The sequence below is a fragment of the Elephantulus edwardii genome, unplaced genomic scaffold (assembly GCF_000299155.1).
Source record: "Elephantulus edwardii isolate Elephantulus edwardi_28Jun2011 unplaced genomic scaffold, EleEdw1.0 scaffold00097, whole genome shotgun sequence".
NCBI lineage: Eukaryota > Metazoa > Chordata > Mammalia > Macroscelidea > Macroscelididae > Elephantulus > Elephantulus edwardii.
The window spans coordinates 1,972,909-1,994,793 of record NW_006399847.1 but is presented as its reverse complement, the minus strand read 5'-3'; the positions used below and the strand labels follow the sequence as shown (position 1 = coordinate 1,994,793).

The 21,885-nt window shown below is 41.2% G+C and overlaps 1 protein-coding gene across 1 annotated transcript in view; it reads left to right on the top strand.

Moving 5' to 3' along the window:
- LPIN2 (lipin 2) overlaps nucleotides 1-21,885 on the top strand; it is a 35,535-nt gene that overhangs the window by 9,068 nt on the left and 4,582 nt on the right. The window contains exons 4-14 of the mRNA XM_006891388.1: nucleotides 3,924-4,031; nucleotides 4,626-4,749; nucleotides 5,545-5,890; nucleotides 7,320-7,419; nucleotides 9,332-9,519; nucleotides 15,949-16,042; nucleotides 16,424-16,493; nucleotides 17,335-17,424; nucleotides 18,458-18,540; nucleotides 20,320-20,464; nucleotides 21,051-21,199. Of these exons, the coding sequence (XP_006891450.1) occupies nucleotides 3,924-4,031; nucleotides 4,626-4,749; nucleotides 5,545-5,890; nucleotides 7,320-7,419; nucleotides 9,332-9,519; nucleotides 15,949-16,042; nucleotides 16,424-16,493; nucleotides 17,335-17,424; nucleotides 18,458-18,540; nucleotides 20,320-20,464; nucleotides 21,051-21,199 (1,497 nt within the window). The remainder of the gene's footprint in view (nucleotides 1-3,923; nucleotides 4,032-4,625; nucleotides 4,750-5,544; nucleotides 5,891-7,319; nucleotides 7,420-9,331; nucleotides 9,520-15,948; nucleotides 16,043-16,423; nucleotides 16,494-17,334; nucleotides 17,425-18,457; nucleotides 18,541-20,319; nucleotides 20,465-21,050; nucleotides 21,200-21,885) is intronic.

The window sequence follows — 21,885 nt, the reverse complement described above, 5'->3', positions numbered from 1 at the left end:
ACTTTTATTTTTCTGCTTCTTGCTGGGTATCCCACTTTTTTCCATGAAGTTGAAGTGTGTGTTTTATCACCAACATGTACTAGTAAGCTGAATAGAAAGGCGGTTCTTTTTCTTTTTTAATTGAGAAATCTTACTATTTCTTTACCAAATCTATAGAATTCAGAATGTATTAATTTTCAAGTCAGCATTATCTGAAATTTAAAAGGTAACTGCAGTTGGAAGTAAAATATAATTTTTATTTTTTACAAAGCCCCACACTAGATTTTAAAAATTCTCCAGTTCCGTCCTTTTTGCTGGGAACCATGATGTTCCATGGTGGTGCCGTCACTGAGAGAGATGGTTGGACAGACAGAAACTACTGCCCCAAAATGTCCTCTGTGCATCTCCCCACCTTTTATTTACATGACAAGAGGAGTCTTAGTTGCTTTAGGCATTAGACGCATTTCATCATATGTTTTCACCTCAATGCTGAGAGAAGTCATCCCATACTTCTGGGAAATTAGTACTTAGAAGATACATATACATTGTTGCTGTGACGTGACCTGTAGCTGACCCTCCAGAAGGTCTTCGGGGCACTTAATCACATGGGAGGAGATTGCCCATCCTTTTCCCACAGAGCAGCTGGTGGATTCGAACTGAAAGCCTTTGGGATTGCAGTGCAGCTTCTTTTTTTAAAAAAAAATAAATTTATTATTCATTTTAATGAGCGTTTACAGAGACTTTGGATTTCAATTCATGCATTGTTGCATTTCCCCCCCACCCTCTCCTCCCCCCCCACCCCGTTTGCTCTTTTCTTTGAAAAGTAAAATTCTTTCATTGGTATACAGTCACATTAGCAGGTGATTGAAGACACCATGACTTGAATCAGGTGCACATTGGTCTTTAAATTGACACCATTGTTCCTTGGTACTTTGGGGAGGTCCCTGACATCAGGCTTCCCCAGTGCTGTCTATCTTTTAATCTCTTGACTCCTGGTACCGATGATGTTGATTGTGGATTCTAACAAGGTGAAAATCATTGACAGCTTCACTTTTTTTTATCCATCTAGCATAATGTTGCTTATTGGCCCAGTGATGAGGATCTTTGCTTTCTTAATGTTCAGATGTAATCCATATTGCAAGCTGTAGAACAGTGACTGTAGCAGTGGGCTCAAGTATGTCAGATATTGTGAGAATGATCAGGATATAACAGGGTTCAGATTTGTTAGTCATAGGGTTGCTATGAGGCGTACTCAACTCGATGGAACTTAATAAGGTTTAGTTATTCTCTAGAAGAATAAACTTAAACTCTAAAGGTTTTCATCTTAATTTCAGGGATGTTAAGACTGTTAAATCTGATACAAATAATTCCCGTAAATATTTTGTCTTAATTATAGTAAAATGTGTAGCTGGACAAGAACTTTGACTTCTAAAAAAAGAACAAAGAATGCATGGGTTTGAATTTATGGCAGACCCGTCCTTGTGGGTCTGTTATATAATGTTCCATACCAGAGCAAACTGTAGCCCCAAACAGTTGTTTGGCCTCCTTGCTCATAGGCTGCAGTCACTGAAGCAGGTTCCACATTGGAAAAAGAAAGAAAAAAGAAATGTGGCTGCTGCTAGGAGAAACTTGGCATTGTGTGCACATCTAAATTTTATTTGAAAGAGCATTCCTAATACTGTTTTAAGTGCTTTATTTAGCTCCTGAAAAAAACTTTTTGCCAACTAAATTTCTTTCAAGATTTACCACAGAAGATACTGACACAGCACGTTGCCTGTAGAACAAGTCTCCTTTTGTTGATCTACGTCCTTTGCATTATAGAGCAGACTTTAGTGCAGATTGCAGGAACAGCCATACCCCTAATCCTTGGGTTCACAATCAGAGGTGGTTGACAGCTGTGTCTCTCTGAGCCACAATCATGCTTTCTTTATAAGCAGACCATTTCAGAACCACGTATAAATGAGGGCCTTGTAATTTTCAGGAGTTTGGTGATTTACTTTTCTTGTAAGTCATCAGTAAATTATAAATGCTGCCACCTGAAACTGATTCAAAGGAAGGTCTGCTTAAATACGTAGCCAGTAGAAATTTTTTTGAAAGAACAAGGCACAAGGAGTTAAAAAGTATTTAAATGCCAATCATTTCTCCCAGAAGCTGTGTTGGTTCACTAATTTATTGCAGTGGCCATACAAAGTTCAAAGACATACTCACGTTTAGGGGATTTGTTAAGGAGACAGTTCAGCCTGAGGAATGCTTAGGATATAGTTTTTTGATCAGGGTGATCTCTTCTCAGCAATACCAGAAGGCTGGTCTGCCAGTCCAGCCCTCATATTTGCAGTCATTATGAATGAATGGAATACCAATCAATTCTGTATGTGTCCCCTCAAATCACAATAAAAATTATAAAAGAAAAAAATCTTTTTAATATAGAAACATAAACAAGGAATCTCAGTAACAGAAACTTGTACCCTCTAATGGACCTCTTTTCAAATGGGCTCTATTTTTTTTACTAGATATGTCCAGAGAAGAGAATTTATTCAGTGTCTTTCAGAGGTTGGAAATTTTTTATGGTGCTTGGCCTCTCATATTTTATCAAATCCAATTTGCTTTGCTAAACTCTTTGTGGCTCACCTTCTTACTGCAGGGTAATATGGCCCAGAAAGAAAACACTTTTAATTAAAAAATGTCTGGATCCTCAGACCCCTTCAACATCCAAGATCAGGCTGTGATGTCCTTTCAGCTTTGACAGTCCAGAAGCATCTGGTTTTCCTTTTTTTGTCTTTACCATTTGATTTTCCTCTATAGAGAAAAAGAGGGGGTTTTATCTAGATATCTGCTTATCCTAATTGTATTTTTTTTCCCTCTAAATGAGAGTGTATGCCAGAGCGTGAACCTTCTGCAAGTGAGAAGGGTAGAGTTAGGGAAACCTTGAAGTTAGTGATGGACCTCTGTGGAAGAACTGCCTCATAGTGAGTAGTGACGCAGATTAAGTTAAAACGAGATAATTGATGTGTTGAGAATAATATTACTAACGATCTGGTTTCTGAATGTTTTTAATCTGTTACCACAGTTTAGGTGATAAAACTAACATTTTAAGTTTAATGTCTGTCTTGTTAAAAATCATTTCTAATAAGATGTTACATTTAAATAATAGTATCTTCGTGTCTTTATATCATGTAGAATTGTCAAAATAAAGAAATAAAATGAGACCTGGGCCAACGAGAAGAGACAGATAGTCCAAGATTTTTAAGTTTTGGGCCATTAGGGTTTTTAAAGTCCTAACTCTTGTGTTCAGTTGACATTCTGATGGGCTTTACAGCAGACAGAGTTATGTAGTAAAGAGCAGCAGCTTTCCACAGCTGGGTATGAGGAATCTGCTGCTGCCTCCTCACTAGCTTTTCTACTTTGGGCAAATTGTCAGACTTGGATCTTTGATTTCTTCACAGATAAAATAGTCTAGTCTGCTTTCGATTCTGAGGATTCCATAGTGTCCATAAAACCCTAGCTTCCTTCTCCTAACCTTTGACTCAATTAACCCTCAAGGAATTTGTAATCATACCTTGCTCTCTGTACTTTTTGTCCCATTGGAGTTGGAGTATATTTGTGGTACAAGACATCAGTAAATCTCCCCTGCTCTATTAAATTTTCTTTTTGATAAAATTACTTAACAAAAATGAAGAAGTCCAATTTTTTTAACCAATGTGTCGGTGGTGTTTGTATGCCATGGAGTTGGAACAGAGGCTCCAGTGGGTTTTCAGAGACAGTCAATTGCACAGGAGTAGATTGTCCTTCTCCCACAGAGCAGCTGGTGCCTTTGAAGTGTGTGCCTTTGGGTTAGCAGCACAGCTCCTTACCACTAAGCTACCAGAACTCCCTAAATGTGTCATTAAATGTTTGGAATCCTTGAACGTTCACATGTCATGGCTCCTGTTTTCTTTTTTTATCAGAGGATCTTCAAATGCTTCTTTAAAGGAAGAGGAATACAAAGAGCCTTTGGTCTTCCATTCTGGGGATCACTACCCTTTATCTGATGGAGACTGGTCTCCTTTGGAAAAGTAAGTACTTTTAAAGTTTTAGTTTTTTAAAAGAGGAAGTTAGGATTTACTTCTCTGTCATCAACTACAATGCTATTTCCCATTTCTCTGTTAGACAGTTGAGGAACTGAGTATTTACTTTTACTTTCAGTAATAATTTTGTTCTAGAATTTATCTGACTTACTATATAATGGTGTCAACCAATGTAGATCTTTATAAATTAGCCTAAGTTTTGACCATGTATATAGTTTCTACATTCCAATCTTTTAGTCTTATAGACTTTGGATATATTAACAGGAGGGACCAGTCCCTGGAATATTGCATTATGCTTGGAAAAGTTAGTGGGGAGTTAACCAAAAGGAGGAAGACATTCAGTGAGATGGGCTGGTAGTGCTGCAGTGAATGCATGCTTGGCAACAGTCGTTCTGTTATGAGTAGGGTCACAGGTGTCAGCTTAAGCTGTTTTTGAAGAAATAATTGGTATTTCCTTCAGTAGTGTCTTCTGCATCTTCAGGATGCAGTTGCTCTGTTCTGAGTGTTTTTCCCTCCGCAGCTCAGCACGGCAGAGGTGCCCTAACTTGACAGTCCTTATGTGGCTTTGTCCTTGTGTTACAGCACCTATTCTCAGGCAGTGTGCCCCAAGAGTGATTCGGAGCTGGAGGTAAAACCGGTCGAGAGTCTGCTGAGATCCGAGTCTCACATGGAGTGGACGTGGGGCGGGTTCCCAGAGTCCACCAAGGTACTTCCTCGGCCCTCCTTGCCCTTAGAGTGTGTCTAGTTGAAAAACCATCCATAAGTAGAATCCACTTTCTGACTGGAAGAGTGTGACTGTAAAGGATGTTGGTGCCCTCGTGTGGTCGTGTGAGAAATCCAGTTAGCCTGGGCAGAGTTTACGTTTGCTGTGTGCGTCTGCCTTAGCTGGGATCCAGCATCTTTTTTCTGTCTTCATGATGCTTATTGTCATATAAGGAAATTTTGAAAGGAAGCTAGTATTCTACCTTGACATTTTAAACTCAGTGTTGATTATGAAAGATTTTTATAAGTACAAAATGAGAGAACAACCAAAGAAGATAAATTTCTTGAGTGAAAATGTTTATATCTTCAGTTTAATTTTGTTTTTAAAATAAAGCTTTTTGCCTGCTCAGTGCCTTTGTGCTTTCACTCCCACCTTTACACTGTTTTGACCAAGCCTTGGGACTGAGGCTTGATGCTTGGTGGGTTAAGATCCAAGCCTTTCAGTTTGTCATTTTCTCCCTCAACACAAATGTTCTTTGCCTCTCAGGAGCTGCTTCTCACAGTCCTATCTGTTGTTTAAACTCCATAAAGAGCAAGTGTAAATATAACTTTTCTAGATGCTACAATATTAAAATATAGTTAATTTCTCTCAAATTTATATTTCACACAAGATATAAGTTGTAAATAAAAAATAAGTACATTTAATTGAATCCAGCTTAAAAAATAAATTATAATGAACCTTTGAAAATAGTTTTGCTTTAAAACCATTATAATGAACTTTTTAAAAAATTTTTTTAAGATAAGCAAAAGAGAGAGATCTGACCATCATCCTAGGACAGCTACAATTATGCCTTCAGAAAATACCCATTTTCGGGTGATTCCCAGCGAAGACACCCTCATGAGTGAAGTTGAGAAGGACACATCCATTGAAGACACAGTCTGTACCATAGTGAAGCCCAAGCCCAGAGCCTTGTGTAAGCAGCTGAGTGATACAGTTCCCACTGCAGAACCTCGTGACCCTCCTCTTGAGAATCCTCCCATTTCATCTATGTTAGATGCAGACAGTCTTCCTAACCCATCACCAGCCGAGACGGGCTCAGAATTAAAACCAGCTGCTAAAGTAGACTCACCATCAAAGAAGAAAGGTATTCCTTTTATTTGCTTTGGCATCGTTGTGATTTGTTTCCATTTTACCAGTTCCAGCTCATGGGGATGAAGAAAAGGGGGTGAGGGAGGACTGTAAAACAGTGAAAGAATTTTCCTTTTACTTTTCAAAGAAAAGAATGTATGGGGGGGAGGGGGGTGGGCAGGGAGAAAAGTGCAACAATGTATGAATGGAAATCCAAAGTCTCCGTAAATTCTCATTAAAATTATTAATAATAAAAAAATTTTAAAAACAAAAAAAAGACAAACACAAACTCATTAGGGTTATGTCAGCTTTAAGATTTTTGTTTCTGTGATTTGAGTGAAAGTTTACAGAATAAAACAGCTTTCCAATCAATCATTTGTAAAAATAAAAAAGGACAGAAGAAAATGTTGCCTGGCCTGATGCCATCACTGGTATGCGCAGGCTTGTCGCTGTGGCCCCCCGAATTTGACCCTTTGGTTGAGTTTGCTTTGGTCATAGCTCCCTTCCATGAAAGGAAGAGCGTGCGTGTGTGCGCGCGCACACACCCCACCCCACCCCAGCCCCTTCTGTTCTTATGGTCATTACAGCAGCTACAGTGTCAATCTGTCTCAAGGAGGGTCTTATTTTTAGCCAACTCTCTCCTTTACTGAGTCTTTCTCCAGGGGCGGGAGACAACACATTCACCACAAATACCCAAAGAAGTGCTTTTTACTAAGCATTTAAACGAAACATTTTCTTTATAGCAGGATTGCCATCTTCAAGAGCAGCAGTACCATCTAATACTAAGCTAGTTTTCTGATTTCCCTAAATAGTCTCAGGAGGTTTTGTGTGTTTCATTTGAAAGGAATGATTCAGTGCTTGTGGACACTGGCATGCATATCTCAGGTCCATGGCACATAGCTATGATAATTGTTAGATGCTGTCAAATTGACTATGAATTGTAGGGACCTTCTGAACTATATAGATCTGAACTTTGCTTGATCCTGCGCCATCCTCATAATCTCTGTCATTTTCAAGCAAATTTTAGTAGTCTGTCAGTCCATCTCATCAAGCTGTAGTTGTCATTGTTACTATGTACTGTCTAGTCGACTGTGACTCATAATGACCCTTTGGAGGCTGGTTCAAATCCAGAGAACCAAAGACATGATGAGACAGAGGCAGGATTGAGACGTCCTTGTATGTTTGATGTAGATCAAATCTCCAGTGACACTCCCTCTTCAGCTGCTCCCAGCAGTTCCCTTCAAGAGAATGCTTGTGTTACATCAGACTTATCAAAAGAATGACCCCCACTATGGACCACTAAATCAGAGAATCATAGGCACTTGACACGTGATAAAGATAACCTGTCCAAATCATGGCAGGTATAGAACTTGTGTTTTCTTGCATAGACGTAAATGAAGAATAACTTATATCGCACCTCTGATGCCTTTTTCTCATAAAAACAGGTGTCCACAAGAGAAGCCAGCACCAGGGGCCTGACGACATTTACCTTGATGACTTAAAAGCCCTCGAACCTGAAGTTGCTGCTCTCTATTTCCCTAAAAGGTAGTGTATCTGATAATGTTAGCTTATTGTGTGAACAGCTCGGAAATAGACTAGTTAACTGATTTCTGGAGCTTTTCACCTGAGGAAAAAGAGCTTGGTGATGGGGCCTTTTCAGTAAATCTGATGATTGCTTCTGGTTTTGGAACATTTAGGAATTACACATATGCTGCTTGAATGGAGTGATGACAAGTTTGTAGTCTTCCTATTTATAGAACATTTTCAGTGTCATGAGGGCTGTGTTAGAAAAACCTGCAGATGAGTGTAGAATGGACAGAACTACAGAGGATACCATTTACAGTCATTGCTGTAGACCCACCGTCTTTCAGACAATTCTCTAGTATCTGTCCCCTCAATTGAACTGTTTTAAACGTAACATGGCACCACAGTCTTGTCCTGGGTGCTCAGGGAAGAGCACTCTGGTGATCTTGTGGTATGGCTCTGCAGGGCTGGCGTGAGCTTCTGGAAAACCCTAAATCATTTTTAGGCTTGAATGCCAAGTGGGACAGCTTGTGGAACTGCTCTCCAGCTAGCAATCCCTGCCACCTTTTCAAGGTTAAGAAGTTTTCCTGAAGATCATAAAACTTGATTGGATCATACAAATTGCTTTATTGGTATTTTGTTTTCATTTTTTCCGTTGATTTGTTTTTAATTACGCATTATATAGCATGCTGGCTTTCTGAACAAAATTAATGAATTTGAAAATTCTAGAACAGTATCTCAGATGTCAAATGCTACATTGTCTCTATCCAAAGGTACAGAGCAGTAGACAGTTGTGGCTTAGAGACTTCAGCAAGCATTTCCTTGTGCTTTTTTTGTCAAACAGGCTTGCTTCATTACTGGTCACCTTCCAAAACCTGGGGTCCCTTATCATCCACAAACACAATGCTGAATCATCTCATCCTTAGTTCCGCTCTCACCTAGTGTAAAACAGGGCTTCATACCAGTTCATTCCAATTTGACTCCCTGCCGGGAATTTTTATTTTTACACCAAATGTTCTGAATCAGATTCTGTATTTTGTAAGACTCAGATGATTTTTACAAGTCCCTTGAAGAATCTTAAATATTGTTATGAATGAAATATAAGGGCATCTTGTTAAAATGGAGATTCTGACTCAGAGTATCAGGGAGGAAGTGTAAATACTCAGCAGGGATTCAAACTGGAATGTACCTGTTAGAAGCCCTGGTGTAAAAACTTGTGGTTTATTTCGCATTTCATTCTGTTTGGGGGAGCTCTGGTGGCACAGTGTGTTACGTGGTGTGCTTTGGACCAAGAATCTACCAGCTGCTCATGAGAGAGGGCTAGAGAGTTCCTGCCTCACAGAGTTGTAGCCTTGGGAGCACACTGTGGGCATTCAGCACTACAGTCCACTAAGTGCAGTGGGGTTTTGATGCTCCTGAGAATGTTCTCTTCATTTTGGCTTCCTCTGAATTTCTGCATTGTGGCAAATGTGAATTTACAAAAACATTTCAAAAACTATTACAGCCTTAGACTAATTTTTTGCAGGATCTATATGGTACCATGACTTTTTCTAAGAGTTTAGGATGAAAAGGTTTGCAAACATCACATTTCTCCTTGTTCACCCTGTCATTTTCAATCATGGAAATGAAAAGAAGTGGTTAGGACTCTTACTCCTTTAATTGCAATCAGTAAGTCTCTAGTTGGAATGCATGTTATGAATGACTGCAGTGATTTTTTACCATGCTCAGTGCCCTCACAATGGATTCCTCAGTGTAGCTGTTGAAGTTATTTCTGTGCCGTTTAAATGGTTCTGATCACTGAGAACAACGGGGGTATGTTCATAGGTCAATCTCCTCTCTAAAGACTTTGTTACTTGGTTCGAGCCCGCAGAGCATCAAGTGGTACACTAGGGATACAAGATGTTGTAACGAGGTGGATTATTTCTCTCCCTAGTGAATCAGATCCTGGCAGCCGGCAATGGCCCGAGTTGGACACACTCTCTGGCTCCCAGTCCCCTCAGTCTGTGGGAAGCGCAGCTGCCGATAGCGGCACTGAATGTCTCTCCGATTCTGCCATGGACTTGCCCGACGTCACCCTCTCACTTTGTGGGGGCCTCAGTGAGAATGGAGAAATTTCTAAAGGTATGTGTACTTTTAGCTTCCCAAAAATCTCCTTGATATGTCCACTTTTATTAAAAGCCTGCCATATATCCCTGCAGCCCTTCCCAGGTATCTAAATTCTTAGTGGTCTTAAATGGGTAACAATATAAGACCTGGTAATTATAGGCATTTGTTGTTGTTAAGTGCTGTCGAGTAGCCTGCGACTCATAGTGAATCTATGTACAACACCCCTAAAACCTGCTCTATCCCATGCCAATCTTACTGTCCCCGACACACCTATCCCCATTATCCTAGTCATTTAACCATTCCACCTCATCAAGGGTCTTCCTCTCCTGTGCTGTCCCCCCATCATCCCAAGCATGATGTCCTTCTCCAAGGACTGATTCCACCTTGCAACATGTCCAAAGTATGTCAGACGGAGCTTCAGAATCCTTGCCTCCAAGGAGCAACCTGATTTCACCCTCTCCAGGAAGAACCTGTTTGTTCTCCTATCAGTTCATGGTATATTTAATACTCTTCTCCAGCACCACAGCTCAAATGCATCAATTCTTCTATCATCCCTAGTCATTGTCCAGCTTTCTTTTGCATAGCAAGTAATGGCAAAGACCATGGCCTGTATCCGGTGCACCCTAGTCTCCAGACTGACATCGTTGCTCTTCAGTACTTTGGAGAGGTCTCTGACAGCAAACTTTCTCAGTGTAATTCGTCTTTTAATGTCATAGCCTCTGGTACTTAGAATGTTGACTGTGGAGCCAAGCAAACTGAAGTTGTTAACAGCCTCACTCTCTTCACTGTCTACCATTTGGCCCATTGTTGAGAATCTTTGTCTTCTTGATGTTGAGCTTCAATCCATATTTAAGACTGCAGTCCTTGACCCTCTGCAGCAAGTGCTTCAGGTCCTTCTCAGTTTCACCAAGCAGGGTTGTGTCATCTGCATAACGCAGATTGTTGATGAGTGTACCTCCAATCCTGATGCCACTTTTCTCCTCATAGATCCCAGCCTCCCAGATAATCTGTTTCACATATAGATTGAAAAGATACGGAGATAGGGCACATCTTTGATACACACTCTTCCCAAGTTTGAACCATGCAGTGTTTAATTGCTCTGTTTTGATGACTGCTTCCTGGTTAGCCCTTGTTACAGACATCTCATATGAGGTGATGTCGACTCTGAGCATCACTGGTGAAGCTTGTGCCCTGACGGCTCACCCTTGACCATTGAGGGACTTTTCAGCTTCCCAGTGCACCAGGTGGCCAGGGTCAGGCCCACTCCCTTCATGTTCTCATCTGTAAAGTTGTGGAATGTTACGGGACTAGGTCCGCCATCTTCCAGAAAGGACCTTCGACGTGTGTGTGGGATGTTGACACTGCCCAACAATGTTGTCTTCCGAATGGGCTGCAGGAAGCAAGAAGGGTTCATTTCAGTCAGACTTGAGGGCTTGGCTCAGGAGAGGAAGGTGTGCTCATGAGTGAGGAAAGGTTCTAGAACTTTGGGTGTGGGCTGAGCACCACAAGTGCATTCAGCTGTCTTTGTCAGCCTTGTGGGGTGTTCCTTTCCTCATTTTTAAATGAAGCTCTTCGTGTTTTCTCAGTTTGGCTAGTGGTCCTTGATTGGATTTCCTCTCAGGAAGGTTCCTATGACTAGCATCATCCCTGTCTTCCTTCACTTAGGAAAGAATCGAAGGCAGTCAGCTGTGGTAGAAACCAGGCTGGCTATAGCTGCTGAATTGGGTTTCCCTTCATTTTTTCTGTTTATTTTCGTAAGATACCCATCATGCATTTTCTTCCCCATGTCTTATTTCTGTTTGTTTTATTTAGTGCAAGAAATTAAAGGTGTGTTGTGACCACCGTTTTTTAGGGGAGCAAAATTAGATAACCTCTACGTTATCATTACTGAGAAGGACAGAAGCCAAAGACTCAGAGAAATTAGTCCATTAGTGAACCACAACCTAATCTACCCGAAGGCTCTTTCAGAATTGAGTGTTCTGAATTCCTATCAGGACCACAAAAATGAGTGCTTGATGGGAATGGGAGAGAAATGTGGAAGAGAACTTGGATTCTTAAAAGGCCCAGATTTATTGGACAGAGTGACACTATTTGTTGTTTTTATCATGTGCTGTCAAATTGGAACCATCCCATAGCTGACCTTTCAGTGGGTTTTCAGAGGCAGCTAATCACACAGGAGGAGGCTGCCTATCCTTCTCCCAGGAGCACCTGGTGGATTTGAACCATGTGCCGTTGAGATTGCAGTACAGCTGTTAATCACTAGGCCACCAGGGGTCCCTATTAGATATATACTCAAAGAGTCTTTAAACTTTGAACCGAAGCTATTCCATGAAGTCATTTTTTAACTAAAAATCAGACTCTTAATCACCAAAAAATACTGTGCTCATTTTAAAAATCACATACATACATGAGATCAGTCAGCACTTATTCTAAAGGAAAAATAAGAAGGAAAGGGGGACAAGGAGACTAGATTGCTGGAAACGGAACAAATAGAGTAGAAATAAGGAGACTAACACATAGTGTAAAATGTAGCTCATGAGACATTGTAAATGGAATAAACGGCATAGAAATTATTTTGTGGATATTAAATTTGTTATGTGCACTTTCATTGAAAACACAATAAAAATATCTTTTTAAAAGGGGGGATGCCCATGAAACAAACCACCCAGCCAGCTCTATAGGTTAAATTCTTCTTGTGATAATCGTAAATCTCACTTATGTAGTGAGTACATCAACAAGGAGCTGCCAGAATTTCAGGCTGGAGTATAAGAAGAGGTGGAGTAAGAGCTGTCATTGCTTATGTCAGGGGGGTCTTAGCTGAGAGTCGAATACCAGGAAGGTGTTTATCGATGCTACATTGGCAATACAAAGACATTCAACTCTGGATCATAACAGATTACTGATAACATTGCACAGGATGGGAATTGGACACCATGCATGCCATGCTTATGAAGAATCAGTACTTTGACCAAGAAGCAGCTATTAGAACAAAGCTAGAAGGTACTACTTGGTTTGAAATTGGGAAATTTTGTATGTTGGGGTTGTGTTCTTTTACAGTCTTTAACCTTCATGTTCAGCAAAATAATTTTATGGGGCTGAACTATATGAGGAAAGGTTTGGAGTCAGACTCATCAATAACCAGTGGTGGTAGCCTAAAAGTTAGCTTTTTTTTAGGCAGTTAGCCTTCGGTCTCCAGCTGCCTTAACTGCAGGCTCATGGTCTTGCAAATAAACATGGTCTTAAAAATCATCAACAGGTGTGGGAGTAGGATAAGAGAAAACATGCATCTTCACACACGAGGCAGCAAGGCTTATGGCAGCAAAACCTGTTGAGAATTAGACCCTGGTTAGTGGAGAAATTGGCATTCCTGTGGAGTAATGGTGGCAAAGTGTGACCTGAGGTTTCTTGCATTTGTGCTGGACACAGTTAAAAGTTTGGCTGTTCTTGGTGGATGTTTGAAGGAGAAACCAACTTGGAACTCTTCTGAGGCAAACATTGCTGGATGATTTGGATTTGACTGTTGAACTGAAACCGGAGCCTAGACTTACTGAAGAATTGTGCCTTGGAACTGCTGGTCTAAAGCCTGGACTTGCTTTGTGAGATATTCTTTGCCTCCCCAACTTACTTCCCTAATGAACCCCACTGTTGTTGGTACCATAACAGTGAGTCAGCTGCAAATAAAAGAACCTCTTGCTGCTTCTGGGGCTCAAGAGGCTCCATGGAGCTGGGTTATGGGTTCTTGATCTGCTTTCTGCTCTGGAGCGCTGAGGGCCTGTGCTATTTGTATTCCCTCGGGCACTTTCAGAGAGACACTTCAGAGCCTTGTGCCTCCTAATCCCATTTTCTCTTCATTAGCCTTAACCTGAGGTGATGATGTTGTTATGTGCTTTTGAGTTGACTGTGACTCACAGTGACCCTATGAATAACAGCTCTGAACCCTGCCCTGTCTTGAGCCAGCCTCACAGTCTTTTACACTCCTGACCTCATTGCCACAATTACTGTATCAGTCCATCTTAATCAGGGTCTTCCTCCCCTGTGCTGGCCCTCTACCTTCGCAAGCATGATCCAAGCAGAATGTCTTTCTCCAGGGACTGGTCCCTCCTGACAACTTGCCCAAAATAATGTGAGATGGAGTTTCAAAATCCTAGCCTCAAGGAACAACCTAGTTTCACCCTCTCCTCAAGACAAAACTATTCTCTTTACAGTTCTTGATGTTCAATATTCTTCTTCAGCACCACAGTTAAAAGGCATTGATGATTCTTCTGTCATCCTTATTGATTGTCCAACTCTCAGATACATAACAAGCAGATGAGAAGGCCATGATACTCACCTGATACTACCTTGCTTACTGAATGTGAAGAATTGAAGCACACTTAACTGTGAAGGTCACAGACTACAGCCTTCAGTGTGGATTACACCTCTGCGCTTTAGTGAATTAGTCATAATGGCACAAATAAGGCATATAGTATCTTTAGGGCTTGGGATGTGCAGATAAGATGCATAAAATGCTGACATGAGGAATAGTAAATTTTGTCATTATGCAGAAGTGGAGAACCAGAAACTCATTATCATCAAGAAAGAAGCAGGAGAGTGCAGTCAATCTTTGGGCCAGAGATTCCTGTGCAGGATAGAACAAGAGTAAGAAACAGAATGAGAAACACCAGCCCAGGTGGCAGTCCAGGCAGTAGCCAAGCACCTGAGTGAGGCACCACTGAGCTGGATCTGCTGGCCCGTGGAGCTACAGCCAACCACTTTTGGCCTTGACTGGCAGAGTAGGGATGGCACCTGATTGACACGATTAAGAGAGCTTTGTGCCATTCGCTGAAGCAAAGCAAAGTCCAAGACCATGGCACCGAGGGTCAGAGAAAAGCCTGCCTGTGAGCAGCTCAGAAGAGGCCAACCTGATTAAAGTATAATTGCTGAGTGCTTCCAAATTGAATCGTAACCTTTTCTTTCCCTAGTAAGCCCCATAATCCTGTTGTCTTTGAGCTCTCTGTGGTCACTGCAAAGAATCATCAAACACAATAAGCAACTTTACGATAAATATATGAAAGATTGAGCTATCAGCTATTTCTTTTACTTAGATCCACAAGTAGTGCCTCTAGAAGGAGCAGTTAAGCAGTCAGATGACACATACTTCAGTGATGATGCCTGCTCCTGAAAAAAGACCCCAGGTGTTGAAAGGCAAAGACAACAGTTGAGTTCTGAGGTGAACCTGACTGAAGGCTTGGTGTTCTCAAGCCAAACAGTGAGTGAGGAAGACCAAAGAAGAAGATTTGCCTTTGATTTGTGGCGTTTGTGAAGAGTCTTGAATATACCACTGATGGCCAGAAGAACAACCTTACCGGTCTTGGAAGGGGTGCCGTCAGGATGCTCCTCAGAAATGATGATGGGGAGACTTTGAAGTAGTTTGGATATATTATGTAGTCCCTGGAGGAGAATAAAATAGAGAGTTCTCAGAAATGAGCTAGATTGTAGATTAGCACAGAGGCTTCCACAGTGGGTCTACAGGTGAGGATGAGGATGGCACAGGACCAGGCACTTTTTCTCTGTGCGTAGATTGACTTGTGAGTTAATACCAACTCATGGGCACCTAACAGTGTCTGTGTATGCTTGCATTAGTAGATAGGAAAGTATATTTATACTTCTGTTTTAAATACTGGCTATTAGATGCTCTGCTGGAGAAGGAGGGACAATCTTCCCCTGTACCAGTCAGATTTAACTTGACAGTACACGCACAAAAAATAATACATGCATGCATACATTCATACATACATAAATACAGGCTCTTTAGCTTAGTAGAGCATGTTATTAGAGGATGCACAAGTTTCAGAAAAGAAGTAATAAATAGATTACTTGGTGAGATAATACATGAGAAATTTCTTAGCTTGAATCTACTACAATGCAGTGTACTAAAAGGTACAGTGGTTCATAGGAAATCCATACTCACTGTGCACAAACTTAGTTTTTTTACAGAGTCTAAACCAAATTTTGTTACTTTTTTTCTTCCCAAGTAAGTGTTAAGATATATTTATCTAATAGGGAGTTTATCTAATAGAACTTGCCACTTAAAGCCCTAAATATTCCCTGAGTATTCCTGCTAACTAAAGTGTTTTATTGTCTGATGACAATGAAAAAGTTCAAGTTTCTTCATTACTCAAGTAAGAGAGAGAGAGAGAGAGAGAGAGAGAGAGAGAGAGAGTGTGTGCATGGACAAACATCTCTGTCTTTTCTCTTGCCACATCTGTCAGCAATATTTCTAAAAGGAGGGAGAATTTTTAAAAGTGGTCTTGTTCCGGGGAGGGAAGTAAAGGGAACTGACATACAATAAAAGTATAAGAAAATACTTGTTTTCTAGTTCCTGTAAAGTAATGGCTATAATATTAATCTCATCAAAGGATTTATGTACTCTCTAACCAGATTGATCATTGTTTTACATTGCAGAAAAATTCATGGAGCACATCATTACTTACCATGAATTTGCTGAAAACCCTGGACTTATAGACAACCCCAATCTCGTAATACGGATCTATAACCGGTAAATTTATGTCAATACATAACTTGAATTTGTCACTGTTAAATATACTTGCTGAGTTTTTTCCCCATGTGCTGTTTTGAATATTAGTTTTGTTTCTATAAACTGTTCCACCTCATTTAAAGGAGCTAATGGGTGGTGACATTGAAATAAAATGAAGCCTCAGCTTTATTTTTAAGGTGTTGAGGTGCTGAAAAGTTAATTTTCTCTTTTACAGATTTAAATGTTTCTAGATTCTGAGAAATTTGGCTTAAAGCAAAGATAACTTCTATGACAAAAAGATATGAAAATAAGCCCTTTTAACCTGTTGATTCTGCTATTCTCTTGCTGTTTGTTGGAAGGTGTGTATGTGTGATAACTCTACATAATTTTTGTTTCTCACAGTTACTACAACTGGGCCTTGGCTGCTCCCATGATCCTTAGCTTACAAGTATTTCAGAAGAGTTTGCCTAAGGTGAGGTGATCCATCATATGCTGCCTTTTGAAAACAAGCAGCTACACACCGTATATACAGAAATCCTTAAGTGCATATTTCTAAGCTGGATACTGCTCAAAGCCTTGTTTGAATTTAATCTTTACCACTGTGAAAAGTTCAGGTAGCTGTGTGCACACACTCTGATAATGTCATGCCCTGCCCAAGTCCAGTAAAAGGACCAGATCTCCACTGTTAGGGGGGTTGGGGCATAAAGGTTGAGCCTGGCAACCCTGGGAGCAGTTCTACCCTGTCCTGCATGGTAGCCCTGAGCCCTCCATGGAACTGATTTGGTGGAAAAGAGTTAGTTTTGGTCTTAGGCCACTTTTTAAAAGTCTCTTTTGTTAGATGTGTTTACTGATTGATGATGTATAAAAATTGACAGATTTTACCAACTGTAAATTAAATCAAGGAAAAATGAAAAACATTTCCTCTCAGTAAGGTGAAAAGAAACAGCAGGAAGAGGATGTTGTGGCCAGAGTGCCGTGACATTAGGGAGAGCAGAGTGTCTAGTAGGCCTGTTGTGGCGAAGCCGGGGGTTGTTTCTGAGTCTGTACTCTGAGGAGACAGTGGCAGCCTAGTTTGTCCTCACATGTCACAAGTGCATGTTTTTTGTCTGCTTCCACACAGCAGGCTCCCCAGCTTTGCCCACAGACCTGCTGCAACTCTTGGCAAGGGTTTGTGGTAGTAAGATGGTCAGGGCTCTGGGAAGAGTGTTAGCTTATATTCCATAACCAGGTGTGCCTAAGGCTGCAGATGGGAAATAGCTGGCTGCTTTATGACCAGTGGTTTGCCCAGACTAATCCACATTGGTTGTTTGCAGGCAACAGTTGAATCCTGGGTCAAAGATAAGATGCCAAAGAAGTCTGGTCGGTGGTGGTTTTGGCGTAAGAGAGAGAGCATGACCAAACAGGTAACTACTTAGAGGTAACCCTTTCCTTGAGAAGAAGTGCATCTTTCATTTGTTCAGGATACCTTTTTGCCAAGCAGAAGAAAGTCACTTTGGGTTGTTTGTTACTGCTGTTTTGCAATAATGATACCGTTTTTAGAGTAGTGACTATGTTCAGGGACTGTGCTAGATGCTTTGTAGACATCACCTATAAATTTTATGTTAACTCAGAAGTATAAATATTTGAATTTTCATCTTACTGGTAAGGACATTTGGCACAAAAATAGCTTTGCTGAAGTTTTGTACGTGGGGATATGTGGAGCTAAGATTTGACCTTGAGTCTTGACTCTTAAAGTCTGTGTCTTTCAACCTCATGTTACCTCTCAGAGTTGTTGGGGGTTTTTTTATGCTTATTCTCCCGCAGGCAACTTCAGATGCAGATAGTCATGCTTTCCTCTTTCATCAGCACACTAGCCCAGTGGATTCACCTAAAGAAAGAGCAATAAAAAACAAAGTGGCAGATGAAGTCTTAGTTTCCCAAAGCCTCTGATAAAGAAGGTTTAGGGAGCCTTGCATGCTTTCCAAGTGACAGAGAACTGTAGTGGACTCGAGCCACATCCTGTCACTGGTGACTCCTGCAGGTCCCTTTGAGCGTGGTCTCTCCACCCTGCCTCCACCTGCCTCATCTTCCCAGTCCATGTTCAGCCACATCAGGAGAAAGAGCCCTGGGGTTTTCATTCTGCTCCGTGTGTCTTAGGACTTGACACATTAGACCGGTCCTGTTAAGATGGTGCTCTTTAAAATACTTTACTTCTAAAAAAAAAAAAAATATTTTACTTCTGACTTTGTGGTCAGCAGCTTTTTACATAGTAGCATATTACTTCCATCTCAAGTTTCTGTCCTTTGGCTAAAACTGGAGAAAATCTGTTTCTTGAGCATTTTTAAGTAGATACAGAAAGTAGTTATGCTCTATCCTGAAAAGGATTGGTAATGACTTTTTGCTTCTTGGTAGGGAAAAAAGAACATGTGGCCATTTATCAATCTCTTGGTTTTTCAGTTGCCAGAGACAAAGGAGGGAAAGCCTGAGGCTCAGCCGTTGAGCGACCTGCCACCAAGCACACAGGAGCAGGCCAGTACCAGGTAGGCACCCTGTCCTTTCTCCTGCGTTTCTTCCTCAGCACTCTCTCTATGACATGGCACTTCAGTGGTTTTATTCTTAGTCACATCTTTCTCCTCTAGATAGGCATGATTCTGTGTGCCTTGTTTGTGCTTCTCAGATAATTAGCAGATAATGTCTACTTTTCTGAAAGCTGTCAGCCTGAAATAGTACATAATACTCTCCTAAATCTTTGGAGCCATGAAATTGTACACTGTGAAATGTAAGACTTTGGGGAAAGCCTCACTTAAGATATGTCATGTCTCTGTCACCTGCTTTGAATCAGGTACAAAAGGGAGACCCAAAAAGAGAATCAGAAAGATTGGATGATGCTTCTAGAGCAGAAAACAGGATGGGGGGACAGTGAGTGTCTGTCTAAAAGGGTCAGAGGGAGTAAGAATAGCACAGCCCCTCCCTGTCCCAGAGCAGAAAGCAGATAAAGACCCACAGCCCAGCCCCATGGTTCCTTTAGAGCCACAGCAGCAGCAAGAGGTTCTTTTATTCAGTGTTGACTCTCAGCCTCACAGTTGTGGTACGGAGAATGGGGTTTATTAGAGATGTGAGTTGAGGAGGCAAAAAAATAGCACCCAAAGCAAATCCAAGTTTTAGCCCAGCAGTTCCAAGGCACAATTCTTCAGATAGTCCAGGCTCTGGTTTTAGTTCAACAGTCAAATCCAAATCATCAAGCAGAGTTTGCCCCAAAGCAGCTTCTCCTTCAAGCATCCAAAAAGAAGAGCAAAATGCAACAAGAATAGTACAAATGCAAGAAGCCTCAGGTTATACCATATCACAGTTTCTCCACCACCATCAAAAGGGTCTCTTGCTCCAGTCTCACTTAAGTCTTGCCCTCTTCAAGTCTTGCTTTCTACAAGTCTAGCTGCCACAAGTCTTAATACTCGGTGTAGGAGCACACTCTCTCACTTATCCAAGTCGCACAGCTATTGATAATTTGCAAGACCGTGTGTCTGCAATTAAAGCAGCTGGAGACCAGAAGTGCTTAATATAATGACTTTAAAAAGCCAACTTTAGGCTAACACCACAGATGGCATGTCCTTAGACCAGTCACCTCTAGAGGACATACCAGCACCATTGGTGCTTTGGGTGATACACATGGTTCTTAATTCCACCCAGAGTTTTACTTTTCCCATTCCTTAGCTCTAATTTAGTTGTGTCCTTGAGCTTATGTTTCTTTTCTTGCTCTTACCACCACCTTTTAAAGGGTGTATAAAATCTGTATTTGTTGGGTTGTTTAGGGTTTTTTTTATTATATGTGCAAGGATATTTATTGGTTTTTATAAACAAAAATATTTATATGAACCATTCATCCCCTTTTGGCAAGCCTCAGAAAGACTATTAGTAGATCTGTCAGAATTCAGGCATGTCTTCTAACAAGATACCAAGTTATAGTCAGAAAGTAGCTGCTTTCCAGTTATGAGAGGAGAAAAGGCCTTCACTCTTACGACGTTATGAATGTGACTGTAGAGGGCCTAAAAAGCCTGTGACACGAGAGGATGGCAGAGGGAGCACCTCTTCCCATCCCTAGAACATATTGGTAAGTCCTTCAGGAAATTAAATGATGCTTTAGATTGCCTGTCTGTTTCCTAGTCCTAAGTGAGAGTCTGTCTTCAAGAAAATGTCCTTCTGTCTTTTGTACCATTCTTCACAAAAGTGGCATGCCCACATTTTAAAGGGGTGTCTGCCAGAAATGTGTAACTCAGTCATAATTTGTGTAAAGTTGTGGTAACTGGTTTTATGTTTTCTAGGCTATCTGAAGATGACTCATCAACTGATGAAGCATCTCAAGAGCTTGAGGAATCCATCAAAGTGGAGCCCATTCCTGGGGAGCGCCTGGTCCATGGCAGTGCCACTTCCTACAAGAAGTCCCTCAGGCTCTCCTCTGAGCAGATAGTAAGTCAGGGGCTCTGAGGGGAGATCCAGTATGGTTTGTTCAAGGAGCTACTCAGTTTGAGGAGATTCCTCCTCAGGCTGTCCCAGTTCTAAGCCTGATTCATACTGTAAAGTGTGAACTGTAAACATTTTCATTTATAGTAGGGAAGCCTCACTGTGACCCTTCACTGGTCAGCGCAGTACTGCCTCTCAGGAGCCACACAGTGGGGCGATGTTTCTCCATCACCCTTGCCCCTGATCTCCTCCTACTACCTGAATTTCATCTGTTTTTACTGTGCAGATGGTCTTGCTGGTAACAGCAGGAGGTTATACCTCAGGGCAGTGATGCAAGATGTTGCAAGAAGGAAGAGAACTTTTGGATTTTATGTTCAGAGAAGCCTGAAGTCTCAGGCACTGTTTTCTGAGTGGCTCAGTGCCCGGCTGATCCTTGCAAACATATGATATGTTCAGGGACAGAAGGAAAACAGCCCTGCCTCGTGGTAGTTGGAATTCTTAAACACACCAATTAATAGTTTTAAAGATTTTAAACTGTTTCAACTTACGTGGTTTTTAAACTGCTTTTTCCTAATTATACTTTTTATAAAAGGCAAAACTGAAGCTCCAGGATGGACCAAATGATGTTGTATTTAGTATTACAACCCAGTATCAAGGGACCTGCCGCTGTGCGGGAACCATTTACCTGTGGAACTGGAACGACAAGGTCATCATTTCTGACATCGATGGGACGATAACCAAGTAAGCTGGGGGTGCTGGCTGGTGCAGGCTAGGAGCGGAGGACACGAGGTAGAATGACACAGCCTGGCCATGTGGCCCTTGGCCCTGTGGTGTGTTTTCTAAGTGCTGTGCACGGAGACACCTAGAGTGTGCAGTCTGCTTAAGAAGAGCGTACAAGAGGAGAGTCAAAATAAATTAAGGGGAAAATTTGCTTGTGTGGTCTTCAAATTCTAGTGCAACAAACTTCCAAAAACATAGCATCAGTTCTATAGACTGAACCCCAAGCCCAGCAGATATTTCTTGGCTATTCATGTTTAACGAAGTGGGGGAGGAAATTTTTTGTTTGTTTTATTTGAATTTATTATTAATTTCAGTAAAAATTTATAGATTTTTAATTTCCATTCATTCATTGTTGCACTTTCTCCCCTCCCAGCCCTCCCCCCCCAGTACACTACCCTCTTGGAAAAGTAAAAGAAAAATTCTTTCATTGTTTTACAGACCCTCCCCCAGGTCCACTCCACCATGCAGCCTTTGCTCTGGACTCCTGTCATGAAAAAAATACCTAATCACATATCCCTTTTAAACCATTTTCTCCCTCATCTGTTTCAATGCAGTATACATTATTGAACCCATCTTTCTCAGTTTCTCCCCAACCCCAACATCAGTCCTGTTTTACAACAGTGGCACCATGCAGTATTGGTCCCATT